General features: G+C 60.4%; 1 protein-coding gene across 1 annotated transcript in view; it reads left to right on the forward strand.

The window, feature by feature from the left end:
• Nucleotides 1-21,242, forward strand: part of LOC132825769 (fibrinogen C domain-containing protein 1-like) — a 101,666-nt gene that overhangs the window by 56,241 nt on the left and 24,183 nt on the right. Inside the window, exon 2 of the mRNA XM_060841233.1 lies at nt 18,934-19,407. Coding sequence (XP_060697216.1) covers nt 18,934-19,407 — 474 coding nt within the window. The remainder of the gene's footprint in view (nt 1-18,933; nt 19,408-21,242) is intronic.

Here is a 21,242-nt window from a genome sequence, read left to right on the forward strand (position 1 = left end):
CAGTGCTGAGGGAGTGCCGCACTGTCGGAGGGTCAGTGCTGAGGGAGTGCCACACTGTCACAGGGTCAGCGCTGAGGGAGTGGGCGCTGTCACAGGGTCAGTGCTGAGGGAGTGGGCACTGTCACAGGGTCAGTGCTGAGGGAGTGGGTACTGTCGAAGGGTCAGTGCTGAGGGAGTGGGCACTGTTGGAGGGTCCGTGCAGAAGGAGTGGGTACTGTTACAAGGTCAGTGCTGAGGGAGTGCCACAGTGTCAGCGGGTCAGTGCTGAGGGAATGCCGCACTGTCACAGGGTCATTGCTGAGGGAGTGCCGCACTGTCGGAGGGTCAGTGCTGAGGGAGTGCTGCTCTGTCGGATGGTCAGTGCTGAGGGAGCGCCGCACTGTCGGCGGGTCAGTGCTGAGGGAGTGCCGCACTGTCAGAGGGTCAGTGCTGAGGGAGTGGGCACTGTCGGATGATCAGTTCTGAGGGAGTGCTGCACTTTCGGAGGATCGGTGCTGAGGAAGTGCCGCACTGTCACAGGGTCAACGCTGAGGGAGTGCTGCACTGTCAGAAGGTCAGTGCTGAGGGAGTGCCGCACTGTCACAGGGTCAGTGCGGAAGGAGTGGGCACTGTCGGAGGGTCATTGCTGAGAGAGTGGGCACTGTCGGTGGGTCAGTGCTGAGTGAGTGCCGCACTGTCACCGGGTCATTGCTGGGAGAGCGCTGCTCTGTCGGAGGGTCAGTGCTGAGGGAGTGCCGTACTGTCGGAGGGTCAGTCCTGAGGAAGTGCCGCACTGTCGGAGGGTCAGTGCAGAGGGAGGGCTGCACTGTCGGAGGGTCAGTGCTGAGGAAGTGCCACACTGTCGGAGGGTCAGTGCTGACGGAGTGCCACACTGTCGGAGGGTTTCTGCTGAGGGCGTTGGGCACTGTCGGAGGGTCAGTGCTGAGGGAGTGCTGCACTGTCGGAGGGTCAGTGCTGACAGAGTGGGTACTGTCGGAGGGTCAGTGCTGAAGGATGCCACACTGTCGGAGGGTCAGTGCTGAGGGACTGCCACACTGTCGGAGGATCAGTACTGAGGGAGTGCTGCATTGTCGGAGGGTCAGTGCTGAGGGAGTGCCGCACTGTCACAGGGTCAGTGCTCAGGGAGTACCGCACGTTCGGAGGGTCAGTGCTGAGAGAGTGTTGCACCGTCGGAGGGCCAGTGCTGAGGGAGTGCCACGCTGTCGGATGATCAGTGCTGGGGGAGTGCCGCACTGTCGGAGGGTCAGTGCTGGGGGAGTGCCGCACTGTCGGAGGGTCAGTGCTGGGTGAGTGCCGCACTGTCGGAGGGTCAGTGCTGAGGGAGTGCCGCACTGTCCGAAGGTCAGTGCTGAGGGAGTGCCGCACTGTCACAGGGTCAGTGCTGAGGGAGTGGGCACTGTCGGAGGAGTAAAGAATGAGGTCTGCAGATGTCGGAGGGTCAGTGCTGAAGGAGTGCTGCATTGTCGGAGGGTCAGTGCTGAAGGAGTGCTGCATTGTCACAGGGTCAGTGCTCACGGAGTACCGCACGTTTGGAGGGTCAGTGCTGAGAGAGTGTTGCACCGTCGGAGGGCCAGTGCGGTGGGAGTGCCGCACTGTCGGAGGGTCAGTGCTGAGGGAGTGGGCACTGTCACAGGGTCAGTGCTGAGGGAGTGCCGCACTGTCGGATGGTCAGTGCTGAAGGAGTGCTGCAGTGTCACAGCGTCAGTGCTGAGGGAGTGCCGCACTGTCACAGGGTCAGTGCTGAGGGTGTGGCCACTATCGGAGGGTTCGTGCTGAGGCAGTGGGCACTGTCAGAGGGTCAGTACCAAGGGAGTGCCGCGCTGTCACAGGGTCAGCGGTGAGGGAATGGGCACTGTCACAGGGTCATTGCTGGGAGAGCGCTGCTCTGTCGGAGGGTCAGTGCGGAGGGAGAGCCGCACTGTCGGAGGGTCAGTGCTGAGGAAGTGCCGCACTGTCGGACGGTCAGTGCTGAGGGAGTTGGGCACTGTCAGAGGGTCAGTGCTGAGGGAGCGCCACACTGTCGGAGGGTCAGTGCTGAGGGAGTGCCACACTGTCGGAGGGTCACTGCTGAGGGCGTTGGGCACTGTCAGAGGGTCAGTGCTGAAGGAGTGCCGCACTGTCAGAAGGTCAGTGCTGAGGGAGTATCGCACGTTCGGAGGGTCAGAGCTGAGGAAGTGGGTACTGTCGGAGGGTCAGTGCTGAAGGAGTGCCACACTGTCGGAGGGTCAGTGCTGAGGGACTGCCACACTGTCGGAGGATCAGTACTGAGGGAGTGCTGCATTGTCGGAGGGTCAGTGCTGAGGGAGTGCCGCACTGTCACAGGGTCAGTGCTCAGGGAGTACCGCACGTTCGGAGGGTCAGTGCTGAGAGAGTGTTGCACCGTCGGAGGGCCAGTGCGGTGGGAGTGCCGCACTGTCGGAGGGTCACTGCTGAGGGCGTTGGGCACTGTCAGAGGGTCAGTGCTGAGGGAGTGCCACACTGTCGGAGGGTCAGTGCTGAGGGAGTGCCACGCTGTCGGATGATCAGTTCTGAGGGAGTGCGGCACTGTCGGAGGGTCAGTGCTGAGGGAGTGCCGCACTGTCCGAAGGTCAGTGCTGAGGGAGTGCCACACTGTCACAGGGTCAGTGCTGAGGGAGTGGGCACTGTCGGAGGGTCAGTGCTGAGGGAGTGCTGCATTGTCACAGGGTCAGCGCTGTGGGAGTGCCGCACTGTCACAGGGTCAGTGCTCAGGGAGTACCGCACGTTCGGAGGGTCAGTGCTGAGGGAGTGGGCACTGTCACAGGGTCAGTGCTGAGGGAGTGCCGCACTGTCACTGGGTCAGTGCTCAGAGAGTGGGCACTGTTAGAAGGTCCCTGTTGTGGGAGTGGGCACTGTCATAGGGTCAGTGCTGAGGAAGTGCGGCACTGTCGGATGGTCAGTGCTGAAGGAGTGCTGCAGTGTCACAGCGTCAGTGCTGAGGGGGTGCCGCACTGTCACAGGGTCAGTGCTGAGGGTGTGGCCACTATCGGAGGGTTCGTGCTGAGGCAGTGGGCACTGTCCGAGGGTCAGTACCAAGGGAGTGCCGCGCTGTCACAGGGTCAGCGGTGAGGGAATGGGCACTGTCACAGGGTCATTGCTGGGAGAGCGCTGCTCTGTCGGAGGGTCAGTGCGGAGGGAGAGCCGCACTGTCGGAGGGTCAGTGCTGAGGAAGTGCCGCACTGTCGGACGGTCAGTGCTGAGGGAGTTGGGCACTGTCAGAGGGTCAGTGCTGAGGGAGCGCCACACTGTCGGAGGGTCAGTGCTGAGGGAGTGCCACACTGTCGGAGGGTCAGTGCTGAGGGCGTTGGGCACTGTCAGAGGGTCAGTGCTGAAGGAGTGCCGCACTGTCAGAGGGTCAGTGCTGAGGGAGTTGGGCACTGTCAGAGGGTCAGTGCTGAGGGTGTGCCACACTGTCAGAGGGTCAGTGCTGAGGGAGTGCCGCACTGTCGGAGGGTCAGTGCTGAGGGAGTGCCGCACTGTCGGAGGGTCAGTGCTGAGGGAGTGCCGCACTGTCGGAGGGTCAGTGCTGAGGGTGTGGTGCACTGTCGGAGGGTCAGTGCTGAGGGAGTGCCGCACTGTCGGTGGGTCAGTGCTGAGGGAGTGTCGCACTGTCAGAGGGTCAGTGCTGAGGGAGTTGGGCACTGTCAGAGGGTCAGTGCTGAGGGAGTTGGGCACTGTCGGAGGGTCAGTGTTGAGGGAGTGCCGCACTGTCGGAGGGTCAGTGTTGAGGGAGTGCCGCACTGTCGGAGGGTCAGTGCTGAGGGAGTGCCACACTGTCACAGGGTCAGTGCTGAGGGAGTGGGCGCTGTCATAGGGTCAGTGCTGAGGGCGTGGGCACTGTCGCAGGGTCAGTGCTGAGGGAGTGGGTACTGTCGAAGGGTCAGTGCTGAGGGAGTGGGCACTGTTGGAGGGTCCGTGCAGAAGGAATGGGTACTGTTACAAGGTCAGTGCTGAGGGAGTGCCACAGTGTCAGCGGGTCAGTGCTGAGGGAGTGCCGCACTGTCGCAGGGTCATTGCTGAGGGAGTGCTGCTCTGTCGGATAGTCAGTGCTGGGGGAGTGCCGCACTGTCACAGGGTCAGTGCTGAGGGAGTGCCGCACTGTCGGAGGGTCAGTGCTGGGGGAGTGCCGCACTGTCGGAGGGTCAGTGCTGGGGGAGTGCCGCACTGTTGGAGGGTCAGTGCTGAGGGAGTGCCGCACTGTCCGAAGGTCAGTGCTGAGGGAGTGCTGCACTGTCACAGGGTCAGTGCTGAGGGAGTGGGCACTGTCGGAGGGTCAGTACTGAGGGAGTGCTGCATTGTCGGAGGGTCAGTGCTGAGGGAGTGCCGCACTGTCACAGGGTCAGTGCTTAGGGAGTGGGCACTGTTGGAGGGTCAGTGCTGTGGGAGTAGGCACTGTCAGAGGGTCTGTACTGAGGGAGTGGGCACTGTCACAGGGTCAGTGCTGAGGGAGTGCCACACTGTCGGACAGTCAGTGCTGTGGGAGTGTCGCACTGTCCCAGGGTCAGTGCTGAGGGAGTGCCGCACTGTCGGAGGGTCAGTGCTGAGGGAGTGCCGCACTGTCGGAGGGTCAGTGCTGAGGGAGTGGGCACTGTCACAGGGTCAGTGCTGAGTGAGTGCTGCACTGTCGCAGGGTCAGTGCTGAGGGAGTGCCGCACTGTCGGAGGGTCAGTGCTGAGGGAGTGTTGCACCGTCGGAGGGCCAGTGCTGAGGGAGTGCCGCACTGTCGGAGGGTCAGTGCTGGGGGAGCGCCGCACTGTCAGAGGATCAGTGCTGAGGGAGCACCGCACTGTCGCAGGGTCAGTGCTGAGGGAGCGCTGCACTGTCGGAGGGTCAGTGCTGGGGGAGCGCCGCACTGTCAGAGGGTCAGTGCTGAGGGAGCACCGCACTGTCGGAGGGTCAGTGCTGAGGGAGCGCTGCACGGTCGGAGGGTCAGTGCTGTGGGAGTGTCGCACTGTCCCAGGGTCAGTGCTGAGGGAGTCTCGCACTGTCGGAGAGTCAGTGTTGAGGGAGTGCCGCACTGTCGCAGGGTCAGTGCTGAGGGAGTGGGCACTGTCACAGGGTCAGTGCTGAGTGAGTGCTGCACTGTCGGAGGGTCAGTGCTGAGGGAGTGCCGCACTGTCGGAGGGTCAGTGCTGAGGGAGTGTTGCACCGTCGGAGGGCCAGTGCTGAGGGAGTGCCGCACTGTCGGAGGGTCAGTGCTGAGGGAGTGCCGCACTGTCGGAGGGTCAGTGCTGAGGGAGTGCCGCACTGTCGGAGGGTCAGTGCTGAGGGAGCACCGCACTGTCGCAGGGTCAGTGCTGAGGGAGCGCTGCACGGTCGGAGGGTCAGTGCTGTGGGAGTGTCGCACTGTCCCAGGGTCAGTGCTGAGGGAGAGGGAGCTGTCGGAGGGTCTGTGCTGAGGATGTGGGCACTGTCAGAGTGTCAGCGCTGATGGAGTGGACACTGTCACAGGGTCAATGCTGAGGGGGTGCCACAGTGTCGGAGGGTCAGTGCTGTGGGAGTGCTGTACTGTTACATGATCAGTGCTGAGGGAGAGCAGAACTGTCGGAGGGTCAGTGCTGAGGGAGTGCCGCACTGCCGGAGGGTCAGTGCTGAGGGAGTGCCGCACTGTCGGAGATTCAGTGCTGAGGGAGTACCGCTCTGTCAGAGGGTCAGTGCTGAGGGAGCGCCGCACTGTCGGCGGGTCAGTGCTGAGGGAGTGCCGCACTGTCGGCGGGTCAGTGTTGAGGGAGTGCCGCACTGTCAGAGGGTCAGTGCTGAGGGAGTGGGCACTGTCGGATGATCAGTTCTGAGGGAGTGCTGCACTTTCGGAGGGTCGGTGCTGAGGAAGTGCCGCACTGTCACAGGGTCAACGCTGAGGGAGTGCTGCACTGTTAGAAGGTCAGTGCTGAGGGAGTGCCGCACTGTCACAGGGTCAGTGCGGAAGGAGTGGGCACTGTCGGAGGGTCATTGCTGAGAGAGTGGGCACTGTCGGTGGGTCAGTGCTGAGTGAGTGCTGCACTGTCGGAGGGTCAGTGCTGAGGGAGTGCCGCACTGTCGGAGGGTCAGTGCTGAGGGAGTGTTGCACCGTCGGAGGGTCAGTGCTGAGGGAGTGCCGCACTGTCGGAGGGTCAGTGCTGAGGGAGTGCCGCACTGTCGGAGGGTCAGTGCTGAGGGAGTGCCGCACTGTCGGAGGGTCAGTGCTGAGGGAGTGCCGCACTGTCGGAGGGTCAGTGCTGAGGGAGTGCCGCACTGTCGGAGGGTCAGTGCTGAGGGAGCGCCGCACTGTCGGAGGGTCAGTGCTGGGGGAGCGCCACACTGTCAGAGGGTCAGTGCTGAGGGAGCACCGCACTGTCACAGGGTCAGTGCTGAGGGAGCGCCGCACGGTCGGAGGGTCAGTGCTGTGGGAGTGTCGCACTGTCCCAGGGTCAGTGCTGAGGGAGTGCCGCACTGTCGCAGGGTCAGTGCTGAGGGAGAGGGAGCTGTCGGAGGGTCAGTGCTGAGGGAGTGGGCACTGTCGGAGGGTCAGTGCTGGGGGAGTGGGCACTGTCGGCGGGTCTGTGCTGAGGGAGTGCCGCACTGTCAGCGGGTCAGTGCTGAGGGAGTGCCGCACTGTCGGAGGGTCAGTGCTGGGGGAGCGCCGCACTGTCAGAGGGTCAGTGCTGAGGGAGCACCGCACTGTCACAGGGTCAGTGCTGAGGGAGCGCCGCACGGTCGGAGGGTCAGTGCTGTGGGAGTGTCGCACTGTCCCAGGGTCAGTGCTGAGGGAGTGCCGCACTGTCGCAGGGTCAGTGCTGAGGGAGAGGGAGCTGTCGGAGGGTCAGTGCTGAGGGAGTGGGCACTGTCGGAGGGTCAGTGCTGGGGGAGTGGGCACTGTCGGCGGGTCTGTGCTGAGGGAGTGCCGCACTGTCAGCGGGTCAGTGCTGAGGGAGTGCCGCACTGTCGAAGGGTCAGTGCTGAGGGAGTGGGCACTGTCGCAGGGTCAGTGCTGAGGAAGTGGGCACTGTCACAGGGTCAGTGCTGAGGGAGTGGGTACTGTCGAAGGGTCAGTGCTGAGGGAGTGGGTACTGTTACAAGGTCAGTGCTGAGGGAGTGCCACAGTGTCAGCGGGTCAGTGCTGAGGGAATGCCGCACTGTCACAGGGTCATTGCTGAGGGAGTGCTGCGCTGTCGATGGTCAGTGCTGAGGGAGTGCTGCAGTGTCACAGCGTCAGTGCTGAGGGAGTACCACAGTTCGGAGGGTCAGTGCTGAGGGAGTGCCGAACTGTCGGAGGGTCAGAGCTGAGGAAGTGGGCACTGTCGGATGGTCAGTGCTGACAGAGTGGGCACTGTCACAGGGTCAGTGCTGAGGGACTGCCACACTGTCAGAGGATCAGTGCTGAGGGAGTGCTGCATTGTCGGAGGGTCAGTGCTGAGGGAGTGCCGCACTGTCGGCGGGCCAGTGCTGAGGGAGTGCCGCACTGTCGGCGGGTCAGTGCTGAGGGATTGCCGCACTGTCGGAGGGTCAGTGCTGAGGGAGTGCCGCACTGTCGGCGGGTCAGTGCTGAGGGATTGCCGCACTGTCGGAGGGTCAGTGCTGAGGGAATGCCGCACTGTCGCAGGGTCAGTGCTGAGGGATTGCCGCACTGTCGGAGGGTCAGCGCTGTGGGCGTGCCGTACTGTCACAGGGTCAGTGCTCAGGGAGTAACGCACGTTCGGAGGGTCAGTGCTGAGGGAGTGCCGCACTGTCGGCGGGTCAATGCTGAGGCAGTGCTGCAATGTCAGAGGCTCAGTGCTGAGGGAGTGCCGCACTGTCGCAGGGTCAGTGCTGAGGGAGTGGGGCACTGTTGGAGGGTCAGTCCTGAGGGGGTGCACACTGTCGGAACGTCAGTGCAGAGGGAGAGCCGCACTGTCGGAGGGTCAGTGCTGAGGGAGTAGGCACTGTCACAGGGTCAGTGCTGAGGGAGTGCCGCACTGTCACTGGGTCAGTGTTGTGGGAGTGGGCACTGTCGGAGGGTCAACGCTGAAGGAGTGGGCACTGTCGGAGGGTCAGTGCTGAGGGAGTGTGCATTGTTGGAGGGTCAGTGCTGAGGGAGTGCCGCACTGTCAGAGGGTCTTTGCTGAGGGAGTGCTGCGCTGTCGGATGGTCAGTGCTGAGGGAGTGCTGCAGTGTCACAGCGTCAGTGCTGAGGGAGTGGGCACTGTCACAGGGTCAGTGCTGAGGGAGTGCTGCACTGTCGGAGGGTCAGTCCTGAGGGAGTGCCGCACTGTCGGAGGGTCAGTGCGGAGGGAGTGCTGCACTCTCGGCGGGCCAGTGCTGAGGGAGTGCCGCACTGTCGGAGGGTCAGTGCTGAGGGAGTGCCGCACTGTCAGAGGGTCAGTGCTGTGGGAGTGCCGCACTGTCGGAGGGTCAGTGCTGAGGGAGTGCCGCACTGTCAGAGGGTCAGTGCTGTGGGAGTGCCGCACTGTCGGAGGGTCAGTGCTGAGGGAGTGCCGCACTGTCGGAGGGTCAGTGCTGAGGGAGTGCCGCACTGTCGGAGGGTCAGTGCTGAGGGAGTGCCGCACTGTCGGAGGGTCAGTGCTGAGGGAGTGCCGCACTGTCAGAGGGTCAGTGCTGTGGGAGTGCCGCACTGTCGGAGGGTCAGTGCTGAGGGAGTGCTGCACTTTCGGCGGGCCAGTGCTGAGGGAGTGCTGCACTGTCGGAGGGTCAGTGCTGAGGGAGTGCCGCACTGTCGGGGGGTCAGTGCTGAGGGATTGCCGCACTGTCGGCGGGTCAGTGCTGAGGGAGTGCCGCACTGTCGGAGGGTCAGTGCTTAGGGAGTGCCGCACTGTCGGAGGGTCAGTGCTTAGGGAGTGCCGCACTGTCGGAGGGTCAGTGCTTAGGGAGTGCCGCACTGTCGGAGGGTCAGTGCTGAGGGAGTGCCGCACTGTCGGCGGGCCAGTGCTGAGGGAGTGCCGCACTGTCGGCGGGCCAGTGCTGAGGGAGTGCCGCACTGTCGGCGGGCCAGTGCTGAGGGAGTGCCGCACTGTCGGCGGGCCAGTGCTGAGGGAGTGCCGCACTGTCGGCGGGCCAGTGCTGAGGGAGTGCCGCACTGTCGGCGGGCCAGTGCTGAGGGAATGCCGCACTGTCGGCGGGCCAGTGCTGTGGGAATGCCGCACTGTCGGAGGGCCAGTGCTGAGGGAGTGCCGCACTGTCGGAGGGTCAGTGCTGGGGGAGTGCCGCACTGTCGGAGGGTCAGTGCTGGGGGAGTGCCGCACTGTCGGAGGGTCAGTGCTGAGGGAGTGCCGCACTGTCCGAAGGTCAGTGCTGAGGGAGTGCTGCACTGTCACAGGGTCAGTGCTGAGGGAGTGGGCACTGTCGGCGGGCCAGTGCTGAGGGAGTGCTGCATTGTCGGATGGTCAGTGCTGAGGGAGTGCCGCACTGTCACAGGGTCAGTGCTCAGGGAGTACCGCACGTTCGGAGGGTCAGTGCTGAGAGAGTGTTGCACCGTCGGAGGGCCAGTGCGGTGGGAGTGCCGCACTGTCACAGGGTCAGTGCTCAGAGAGTGGGCACTGTTAGAAGGTCCCTGTTGTGGGAGTGGGCACTGTCATAGGGTCAGTGCTGAGGAAGTGCGGCACTGTCGGATGGTCAGTGCTGAAGGAGTGCTGCAGTGTCACAGGGTCAGTGCTGAGGGTGTGGCCACTATCGGAGGGTTCGTGCTGAGGCAGTGGGCACTGTCAGAGGGTCAGTACCAAGGGAGTGCCGCGCTGTCACAGGGTCAGTGGTGAGGGAATGGGCACTGTCACAGGGCCATTGCTGGGAGAGCGCCGCTCTGTCGGAGGGTCAGTGCTGAGGGAGTGCCACACTGTCGGAGGGTCAGTGCGGAAGGAGTGCCGCACTTTCGGAGGGTCAGTGCTGAAGGGGTGCCGCACTGTCGGTGGGTCAGTGCTGAGGGAGTGCCGCACTGTCATTGGGTCAGTGCTCAGGGAGTGGGCACTGTCATATGGTCAGTGCTGAGGAAGTGCTGCACTGTTGGAGGGTCCGTGCAGAAGGAGTGGGTACTGTTACAAGGTCAGTGCTGAGGGAGTGCCGCACTGTCACAGGGTCATTGCTGAGGGAGTGCTGCGCTGTCGGAGGGTCAGTGCTGAGGGAGTGCTGCAGTGTCGGCTGGCCAGTGCTGAGGGAGTGCCGCACTGTCGGAGGGTCAGTGCTGAGGGAGTGCCGCACTGTCGGGTGGTCAGTGCTGAGGGATTGCCGCACTGTCGGGGGGTCAGTGCTGAGGGATTGCCGCACTGTCGCAGGGTCAGTGCTGAGGGATTGCCGCACTGTCGGCGGGTCAGTGCTGAGGGAGTGCCGCACTGTCGGCGGGCCAGTGCTGAGAGAGTGCCGCACTGTCAGCGGGTCAGTGCTGAGGCAGTGCTGCAATGTCAGAGGGTCAGTGCTGAGGGAGTGCCGCACTGTCGCAGGGTCAGTGCTGAGGGATTGCCGCACTGTCGGAGGGTCAATGCTGAGGGAGTGGGGCACTGTTGGAGGGTCAGTCCTGAGGGAGTGCACACTGTCGGAGGGTCAGTGCTGAGGGAGTGCCGCACTGTCGGAGGGTCAGTGCTGAGGGAGTGCCGCACTGTCGGAGGGTCAGTGCTGAGGGAGTGCCGCACTGTCGGAGGGTCAGTCCTGAGGGAGAGCCACACTGTCGGAGGGTCAGTGCGGAGGGAGAGCCGCACTGTTGGAGGGTCAGTGCGGAGGGAGAGCCGCACTGTCGGAGGGTCAGTGCTGAGGAAGTGCCGCACTGTCAGAGGGTCAGCGCTGAGGAAGTGAGCTCTGTCAGAGGGTCAGCACTGAGTGAGTGGGCACTGTCGGAGGGTCAGTGCTGAGGGAGTTGGGCACTGTCAGAGGGTCAGTGCTGAGGGAGTGCCACACTGTCGGAGAGTCAGTGCTGAGGGAGTGCCACACTGTCTCAGGGTCAGTGCTCAGGGAGTGGGCACTGTTAGAAGGTCTCTGTTGTGGGAGTGGGCACTGTCATATGGTCAGTGCTGAGGAAGTGCTGCACTGTCCCAGGGTCAGTGCTGAGGAAGTGCTGCACTGTTGGAGCGTCCGTGCAGAAGGAGTGGGTACTGTTACAAGGTCAGTGCTGAGGGAGTGCCACAGTGTCAGCGGGTCAGTGCTGAGGGAATGCCGCACTATCACAGGGTCATTGCTGAGGGAGTGCCGCACTGTCGGAGGGTCAGTGCTGAGGGAGTGCCACGCTGTCGGATGATCAGTTCTGAGGGAGTTCCGCACTGTCGGAGGGTCAGTGCTGAGGGAGTGCCGCACTGTCGGTGGGTCAGTGCTGAGGGAGTGCTGCACTGTCAGAAGGTCAGTGCTGAGGGAGTTGGGCACTGTCAGAGGGTCAGTGCTGAGGGAGTGCCACACTGTCGGATGGTCAGTGCTGAGGGAGTGCCGTACGTTTGGAGGGTCAGTGCTGAGGGAGTTGGGCACTGTCACAGGGTCAGTGCTCATGGAGTATCGCACGTTCGGAGGGTCAGAGCTGAGGAAGTGGGCACTGTCGGAGGGTCAGTGCTGAGGGAGTGCTGCAGTGTCACAGCGTCAGTGCTGAGGGGGTGCCGCACTGTCACAGGGTCAGTGCTGAGGGTGTGGCCACTATCGGAGGGTTCGTGCTGAGGCAGTGGGCACTGTCAGAGGGTCAGTACCAAGGGAGTGCCGCGCTGTCACAGGGTCAGAGGTGAGGGAATGGGCACTGTCACAGGGTCATTGCTGGGAGAGCGCTGCTCTGTCGGAGGGTCAGTGCGGAGGGAGAGCCGCACTGTCGGAGGGTCAGTGCTGAGGAAGTGCCGCACTGTCGGACGGTCAGTGCTGAGGGAGTTGGGCACTGTCAGAGGGTCAGTGCTGAGGGAGCGCCACACTGTCGGAGGGTCAGTGCTGAGGGAGTGCCACACTGTCGGAGGGTCACTGCTGAGGGCGTTGGGCACTGTCAGAGGGTCAGTGCTGAAGGAGTGCCGCACTGTCAGAAGGTCAGTGCTGAGGGAGTTAGGCACTGTCAGAGGGTCAGTGCTGAGGGTGTGCCACACTGTCAGAGGGTCACTGCTGAGAGAGTGCCGCACTGTCGGAGGGTCAGTGCTGAGGGAGTGCCGCACTGTCGGAGGGTCAGTGCTGAGGGAGTGGGCACTGTCACAGGGTCAGTGCTGAGGGAGTGCCGCACTGTCACTGGGTCAGTGCTCAGAGAGTGGGCACTGTTAGAAGGTCCCTGTTGTGGGAGTGGGCACTGTCATAGGGTCAGTGCTGAGGAAGTGCGGCACTGTCACAGGGTCAGTGCTGAGGGTGTGGCCACTATCGGAGGGTTCGTGCAGAGGCAGTGGGCACTGTCAGAGGGTCACTACCAAGGGAGTGCCGCGCTGTCACAGGGTCAGTGGTGAGGGAATGGGCACTGTCACAGGGTCATTGCTGGGAGAGCGCCGCTCTGTCGGAGGGTCAGTGCTGAGGGAGTGCCGCACTGTCGGAGGGTCAGTGCTGAGGGAGTGACGCACTGTCGGCGGGCCAGTGCTGAGGGAGTGCCGCACTGTCGGCGGGTCAGTGCTGAGGGAGTGCCGCACTGTCGGCGGGTCAGTGCTGAGGGATTGCCGCACTGTCGGAGGGTCAGTGCTGAGGGAGTGCCGCACTGTCGGAGGGTCAGTGCTGAGGGAGTGCCGCACTGTCGCAGGGTCAGTGCTGAGGGATTGCCGCACTGTCGGAGGGTCAGTGCTGAGGGAATGCCGCACTGTCGGAGGGTCAGTGCTGAGGGAGTGCCGCACTGTCGCAGGGTCAGTGCTGAGGGATTGCCGCACTGTCGGAGGGTCAGTGCTGAGGCAGTGCTGCAATGTCAGCGGCTCAGTGCTGAGGGACTGCCGCACTGTCGCAGGGTCAGTGCTGAGGGATTGCCGCACTGTCGGAGGGTCAATGCTGAGGGAGTGGGGCACTGTTGGAGGGTCAGTCCTGAGGGGGTGTCGCAATGTCGGAGGGTCAGTGCTGAGGGAGTTGGGCACTGTCAGAGGGTCAGTGCTGAGGGAGTGCACACTGTCGGAGGGTCAGTGCTGAGGGAGTGCCGCACTGTCGGAGGGTCAGTGCTGAGGGAGTGCCGCACTGTCACAGGGTCATTGCTGGGAGAGCGCTGCTCTGTCGGAGGGTCAGTGCTGAGTGAGTGCCGCACTGTAGGAGGGTCAGTCCTGAGGGAGTGCCGCACTGTCGGAGGGTCAGTGCGGAGGGAGAGCCACACTGTCGGAGGGTCAGCGCTGAGGGAGAGCCGCACTGTCGGAGGGTCAGTGCTGAGGAAGTGCCACACTGTCGGAGGGTCAGCGCTGAGGGAGCGCCGCACTGTCGGAGGGTCAGTGCTGAGGGAGTAGGCACTGTCACAGGGTCAGTGCTGAGGGAGTGCCACAGTGTCAGCGGGTCAGTGCTGAGGGAATGCCGCACTGTCACAGGGTCTTTGCTGAGGGAGTGCTGCGCTGTCGGATGGTCAGTGCTGAGGGAGTGCTGCAGTGTCACAGCGTCAGTGCTGAGGGAGTGGGCACTGTCACAGGGTCAGTGCTGAGGGAATGCCGCACTGTCGGAGGGTCAGTCCTGAGGGATTGCCGCACTGTCGGCGGGTCAGTGTTGAGGGAGTGCCGCACTGTCGGCGGGTCAGTGCTGAGGCAGTGCTGCAATGTCAGAGGGTCAGTGCTGAGGGAGTGCCGCACTGTCGCAGGGTCAGTGCTGAGGGATTGCCGCACTGTCGGAGGGTCAATGCTGAGGGAGTGGGGCACTGTTGGAGGGTCAGTCCTGAGGGGGTGTCGCAATGTCGGAGGGTCAGTGCTGAGGGAGTTGGGCACTGTCAGAGGGTCAGTGCTGAGGGAGTGCACACTGTCGGAGGGTCAGTGCTGAGGGAGTGCCGCACTGTCGGAGGGCCAGTGCTGAGGGAGTGCCGCACTGTCGGAGGGTCAGTGCTGGGGGAGTGCCGCACTGTCGGAGGGTCAGTGCTGAGGGAGTGCCGCACTGTCCGAAGGTCAGTGCTGAGGGAGTGCTGCACTGTCACAGGGTCAGTGCTGAGGGAGTGGGCACTGTCGGCGGGCCAGTGCTGAGGGAGTGCTGCATTGTCGGAGGGTCAGTGCTGAGGGAGTGCCGCACTGTCACAGGGTCAGTGCTCAGGGAGTACCGCACGTTCGGAGGGTCAGTGCTGAGAGAGTGTTGCACCGTCGGAGGGCCAGTGCGGTGGGAGTGCCGCACTGTCGGAGGGTCAGTGCTGAGGGAGTGGGCACTGTCACAGGGTCAGTGCTCAGAGAGTGGGCACTGTTAGAAGGTCCCTGTTGTGGGAGTGGGCACTGTCATAGGGTCAGTGCTGAGGAAGTGCGGCACTGTCGGATGGTCAGTGCTGAAGGAGTGCTGCAGTGTCACAGGGTCAGTGCTGAGGGTGTGGCCACTATCGGAGGGTTCGTGCTGAGGCAGTGGGCACTGTCAGAGGGTCAGTACCAAGGGAGTGCCGCGTTGTCACAGGGTCAGTGCTGAGGGAGTTGGGCACTGTCACAGGGTCAGTGCTGAGAGAGTGCTGCACTGTCGGAGGGTCAGTGCTGAGGGAGTTGGGCACTGTCAGAGGGTCAGTGCTGAGGGAGTTGGGCACTGTCAGAGGGTCAGTGCTGAGGGAGCGCCACACTGTTGGAGGGTCAGTGCTGAGAGAGTGCCGCACTGTCGGAGGGTCAGTGCTGAGGGAGTTGGGCACTGTCAGAGGGTCAGTGCTGACGGAGTTGGGCACTGTCAGAGGGTCAGTGCTGAGGGAGCGCCACACTGTTGGAGGGTCAGTGCTGAGAGAGTGCCGCACTGTTGGGGTCATGCTGGTTTGGATGAAATGATGAACCCAGGCCCTGGGTGCTCCCTCAGGTGTGTGTAAAAGATCCCTCGATTGTCAGTTGTAAATTGTGGTCCCTTTAAGAATGCGGCAGGTCATGCTCCTGGAGCAGTGAGAGCAGCTGGTGCTCCCTGGAGCATATGGTTCGGGGCCTATTTACAATTGGTAATTCATTCAGAGACGTGGGTGCTTTCCTGGTGGAGGATAGCAGGGAATAGCAACCCAGGTGGGGAAGGAAAACGTACAGCTGTGCTTTGAAGCATCTCTGGATTAACAAGTGGGGCTAATTTTCGGGTCCTGTGTTGCAGTGGTAGTGCCTCTAACTCTGATGCTGGAGGACTGTGTTCAAATCCCATGCGCTCCTGAGGTGTGTCATAGCATCTCTGAACACACTGCTTCGAAAATTTCAAGGCCTTATTTTCAGGGATGTGTAAAAGCAGCCCCGAGAATGAGAAATAAAAGGGGGTTAATTTTCAGCAGTAAGGGAGTTGGTTTGGGGAGGGAAGGGGACAACCTGGAGAGTTGATTGAACATCGATAGACAAAGAAGGGATTATAGAAGACAGACTGACTAAGTGGGTGACTCGCAATGTGACATGTGCCATTACTCGTCAATATTTAATCACTCACCCCACATTACTGATTCAGATTAATAATTCATCAGTATTTGTTATTTGTGGGTCCCATTGGGTGATAAAACCAAACTGACAGGAGACGTCACACTCCCCCACCACCACCAGAAACTTCCTAATATTAATCAACTCTTAATTGATCCTCTGAGGCGATCCAGCAATTATATTCACGACAGGCAGTTTAATAAGCGGCAATCACTGCTCCTCCAGGGGCTAACTGCATGGATGGAAATCCCAACAACGCTGTAGGGCTCACATCCTGCAAAATAAATTAAACCGACTCAGAAAGGACCAGCTTTGTGTGTTGTTGTGTTAAATTTGCAGTGGTCACGATGTGAAACCCAGGACATGCCGGGTTTGTGTGGAGAGTCACAGGGTGTGTCTGACACATTAACCTTCAGCAAGACACCCAATGTTCATCAGCGAGATCACCAGCAAGGAACACTAACACCTAGTGAAGGCAGGGAGCCCCAGCCTAGAGGAGAGGAGAGGTGAACAGCGCAGCTTAAAAGACGAGATGTGGTGGGTTTCTGCCTCTCGTTCTCAGAGTCAGGTGTGTCATAAGCTCTCTGAAAATTTCAAGGGCTATTTTCATCGTGGGTTCAAGTCCCACTCTCCAGCTGTGAGTCCAGAACCCTGGCTGCACAGCCCAGTGCAGCACTCCCTGACAGCTGCACTGTCTGAGGTGCTGTCAGGAGAGAGAGATGCTGAACCAAGACTCACGGGCAATGAGCCTTTCACTCTCATTTGAGGATGAACAGGGAGTTCCACTAAAAATTAATGCTCACCTTAACCAATATTTTCAAAGCAAATTCATCGAATCCCCACAGTGCGGAATGAGGCCATTCAGCCTATCAAGCCTGCTCCAACCCTCTGGACAGCATCCGACCCAACCCTTATACCCTGTAACCCTACATCCCCCATGGATAATCCACCTAGCCTACACATTTCTGGACACTGTGGGGCAATTCCCACGGCCAATCCACCTTAGTGGGTGGCACAGTGGTTAGCACTGCTGCCTCACAGCGCCAGAGACCTGGGTTCAATTCCCGACTCAGGCGACTGACTGTGTGGAGTTTGCACGTTCTCCCCGTGTCTGCGTGGGTTTCCTCCGGGTGCTCCGGTTTCCTCCCACAGTCCAAAGATGTGCGGGTCAGGTGAGTTGGCCATGCTAAATTGCCTGTAGTGTTAGGTAAGGGGTAAGTGTAGGGGTATGGGTGGGTTGCGCTTTGGCGGGTCGGTGGGGACATGTTGGGCCGAAGGGCCTGTTTCCACACTGTAAGTAATCTAATCTAAACCTGCACATCTTTGGATGTGGGAGGAAACCGGAGCACCCGGACACTGGGAGAATGTGCAAACTCCACACAGACAGCCACCCAAGGGTAGAATCAAACCCAGGTCCCTGGTGCTGTGAGGCAGCAGCGCTAACCATTGAGCCAGGCGACTATTGGGTTGATTTCACGTTGCTGTTCAGGGATCTTGCTTTGTGCTGTTTTGTTACATTCCAGTATTTAGAGACCACTCTATTGGTTGGAATGCACTTCAATACCTCCTGACATTAAGGAAGGCGCTATATAAATGCAAGCCCTTTGTGATGAGTGGCTATTTGTGGGGGAGATTAGGAAAAGAATCACTTGTTTCTGAATAGCTGATATTCACTCTAGGCACCAGGATGTTGGAAATGACAGTGAACCCTGACAAGGATCCTGTCTCATTAAATTCAGCTCGAAGCTGACATGCAAAACTAAACAAAACCCACAGCATCAAATCCTCAGTGTTTATAATATATTTGCATTTTGACTCATTAATTACTGTGTAGGTTTTAATTTGCATTAAACACTTCTAAGTGCCATCAGTCAACAAGTGGACTGTATGGCAAAATCAGTTGTGCTTATTCAACCCACTGTGGACTTTAACTTCACTTCATTTGAAGCTCTTTATTTGACTTTTAAACCCTTACCTCCATTAGGTCAAAGCTTAAATCCTCATCCTTACATCCACTTTGCATAGACTCTCAGGCCTGTGGGTGGCATAGTGGTTAGCACTGCTGCCTCACAATGCCAGGGACCTGGGTTCCAGTCCAGTAGAATATTAAAAGTTAAATTGGAATATCTCTCTGACATTGATGTAATATCAGAGACTTAAACAGCACTGAGTGAACATTCTGGAAGTGGGTGGGGATAACACTCACGCAAAAATGTGAATCACCCACACCCCAATTAGACAGTCATTTGTTACAACTCTCCTACTATTATCAAATAAAACTATCATTCAATCTCTTGCATTCAGAAATGCTTTCATAAGCCATCCCCTGGAGCTAGGTATGTCGCACCTACATTGTCTTGGGGAATCCCTGAGTCAGGATCTGCATAGTGATTTCCCAGGATTAGGGCATTTACATTATTTCCATGGATGACCTCATCCTACCATTGTACCTGGGGTAACGTGTGACTGTGAGGCTGGGGGTTGTCTTGAATGGAATGTGACTATGGAGGAGTGGCCAGAGTATCTGTGAGCATGGCCAACTGACCGGTATAAAGGGGATGTGCTTTCTTTGTTCAGGGCCTCACTTTGACTCAACTCGCGCATGGAGGGTCAAAGGGGGTCACCGAGCTTGTACAAGCTTTAATAAACTTTAACTGTTTGCAGAAGTTAGTATTTGTGTGAATTACATCTCGTGTGAAACCTCAGGAAAAGTACAGCCTTGGGCAGCTGTCTAAGTTTGTCTATTCTCCCTGTGTCGATGTGGGTTTCCTCCCACATATAATTGTAGAAGAAGCATTGAATCCCTACAGAGTGGAAGAAGGCCATTTGGCCCATCAATACAAGGACAATGTGCAAACCCCTCACAGAGAGTCACCCAAGGCTTGAATGGAACCCAGGTCCCTGGTGCCGTGAGGCAGCTGTGCTAACCACTGAGCCACTGTGTTGCCAAAGCTGGATTTGCTCTGCTGAACTGTCCTGTAGTGTTCGGGGATGTGCAGGCTAGGTGGGTTAACTTGGGTAAATACGGGTAACGGGGATACAGACGCATGTTCTTCAGAGGGGTCAGTGCAGACTCAATAGACCAAATGGCCTTTATCTGTATCCTATACAATTCCTTTGTGACCCACACCGTGTTGCACACCCCTGATCCCACTGTTCCCAGGAAGTACTGCTGAAAAAGACTGGAATCGAACCCAGGTCCCTGGCACTGTGAGGCAGCAGTGCTAGCCACCTCTGGGTGCTACAGATGTTATGCGAACGTTTCATCTTGCATTGACCCGGGTAGACTCAGCCACATGCTACATTTCAAAGGAAGCAGCAAAGTTTCCTTCATGAAAAGAGGGTGCTGATTGGTTCATGGCATTGCCTTGACCGTTCAGAGTTGACTTGGCGTCCAATTTTGTTCCACAACGGTTTGGGGGCATTTATTTACGAAGGTGCAGTCTGAAAGTGCACATCGCTGGTTAAGTATTGAGTATGGATCCTAATTTCTCCAATTCTCTGCTTGTTCCAGAAGCTGAGCTGTGGTTACACCTTGTGTCTGGTGCTGCTTTTCCTGGCAGTGTTACTGGCTGTGGCTGTGACCGGAGCTCTCCTCTTCCTCAACCAGTACCACCACACTGCGGATACCCGCCCTCTCATCAGCACCAACCAAGACAAGATGCAGGCTCTGGTCACCATCGACCAGGCCGACAGCTCCAGGATCAACATCTTCATCGATCCGAACTGCCCGGATTACAAGGGGGACCTGGCCCAGCTGGAAGCTCTGCACTCATCCCTCTTCACAGCCGTACTCAGTCACCGGGATGAGCTGAAAGCCTCAGAGGGGCAAGACAGGGCACTCCTGGTGACCGTGGCAGACCAAGTGTCCCGGCTCATGACCCGCACGGCCCAGCTGAGGCAGGATTGTGAGGGCCTGAGGCGGGGCCAGGCTGGATTGAGCCAAGAGTTGAGTTTGCTTCAGTCTGAGCAAGGCAGGTTAATCGAGGTAAGGGTCACTGTAAAGGGAGTGATGCTGGGGTCACTGTACAGGGAGTGATGCTGGGGTCACTGTAGAGGGAGTGATGCTGGGGTCACTGTACAGGGAGTGATGCTGGGGTCACTGTAGAGGGAGTGATGCTGGGGTCACTGTACAGGGAGTGATGCTGGGGTCACTGTAAAGGGAGTGATGCTGGGGTCACTGTACAGGGAGTGATGCTGGGGTCACTGTAGAGGGAGTGATGCTGGGGTCACTGTAGAGGGAGTGATGCTGGGGTCACTGTAGAGGGAGTGATGCTGGGGTCACTGTACAGGGAGTGATGCTGGGGTCACTGTAAAGGGAGTGATGCTGGGGTCACTGTAAAGGGAATGATGCTGGGGTCACTGTACAGGGAGTGATGCTGGGAGTCACTGTAAAGGCTGACAAGGTAGAGAGTTACACACATCAACACACTGACCTTGCTAGGAGGAAGTGGTGTGGGTGATGAGTGTGGGGGATGGTGTGTAGGGTGTGAGGTGTAGAGGGTGGGGCGTGGGGGATGGGGTGTGGGGGATGGGGTATGGGGTGTGGGGATGGGGTGTAGGATGTGGGGAATGGGGTGTGGGGTGTGGGGGATGGGGTGTGGGGTGTGGGGGATGGGGATAGAGTGTGGGGGATGGGGTGTGGGGTGTGGGGGATGGGGATAGAGTGTGGGGGATGGGGTGTGGGGTGTGGGGTGTGGGGGATGGGGTGTGGGGCGTGGGGATAGGGTGTGGGGCGTGGGGATGGGGTGGGGGGTGTGGGGATGGGGTGTGGGGGATGGGGCGTGGGGATAGGGTGTGGGGGATAGGGTGTGGGGGATAGGGTGTGGGGTGTGGGGGATGGGGCGTGGGGTGTGGGGTGTGGGGATGGGGTGTGGGGATAGGGTGTGGGGTGAGGGGTGTGGGGTGAGGGGTGTGGGGTGTGGGGATAGTGTGGGGGATGGGGTGTGGGGTGTGGGGAACGGGTGTAGGGATGGGGTGTGGGGGATAGGGTGTGGGGATGGGGTGTGGGGTGTGGGGATGGGGTGTGGGGATGGGGCGTGGGGTGTGGGGATGGGGTGTGGGGTGTGGGGATGGGATGTGGGGTGTGGGGATTGGGTGTGGGGGATGGGGTATGGGGTGTGGGGTGTGGGGAACGGGTGTGGGGATGGGGTGTGGGTGTGGGGACGGAGTGTGGGGATGGGGCGTGGGGATGGGGTGTGGGGTGTGGGATGTGGGGGATAGGGTGTGGGGATGGGGTGTGGGGACGGAGCGTGGGGATGGGGTGTTGGGGATTGGGTGTGGGGTGTGGGGGATGGGGTGTGGGGATGGGGCGTGGGGATGGGGCGTGGGGTGTGGGGGATGGGGTGTGGGGATGGGGCGTGGGGTGTGGGGGATGGGGTGTGGGGATGGGGCGTGGGGTGTGGGGATGGGGTGTGGGGATGGGGCGTGGGGTGTGGGGGATGGGGTGTGGGGATGGGGCGTGGGGTGTGGGGATGGGGTGTGGGGATGGGGCGTGGGGTGTGGGGGTGGGGTGTGGGGGATGGGGCGTGGGGGATGGGGTGTGGGGGATGGGGTGTGGGGATGGGGTGTGGGGTGTGGGGATGGGGTGTGGGGATGGGTGTGGGGTGTGGGGATGGGGTGTGGGGTGTGGGGGATGGGGTGTGGGGATGGGGTGTGGGGTGTGGGGATGGGGTGTGGGGTGTGGGGGATGGGGTGTGGGGATGGGGCGTGGGGTGTGGGGATGGGGTGTGGGGATAGGGTGTGGGGGATGGGGTGTGGGGGATGGGGCGTGGGGTGTGGGGTGTGGGGATAGGGTGTGGGGGATGGGATGTGGGGGATGGG

The sequence above is a fragment of the Hemiscyllium ocellatum genome, chromosome 21 (genome assembly GCF_020745735.1).
Source record: "Hemiscyllium ocellatum isolate sHemOce1 chromosome 21, sHemOce1.pat.X.cur, whole genome shotgun sequence".
In the NCBI taxonomy this organism is placed as follows: Eukaryota; Metazoa; Chordata; class Chondrichthyes; order Orectolobiformes; family Hemiscylliidae; genus Hemiscyllium; species Hemiscyllium ocellatum.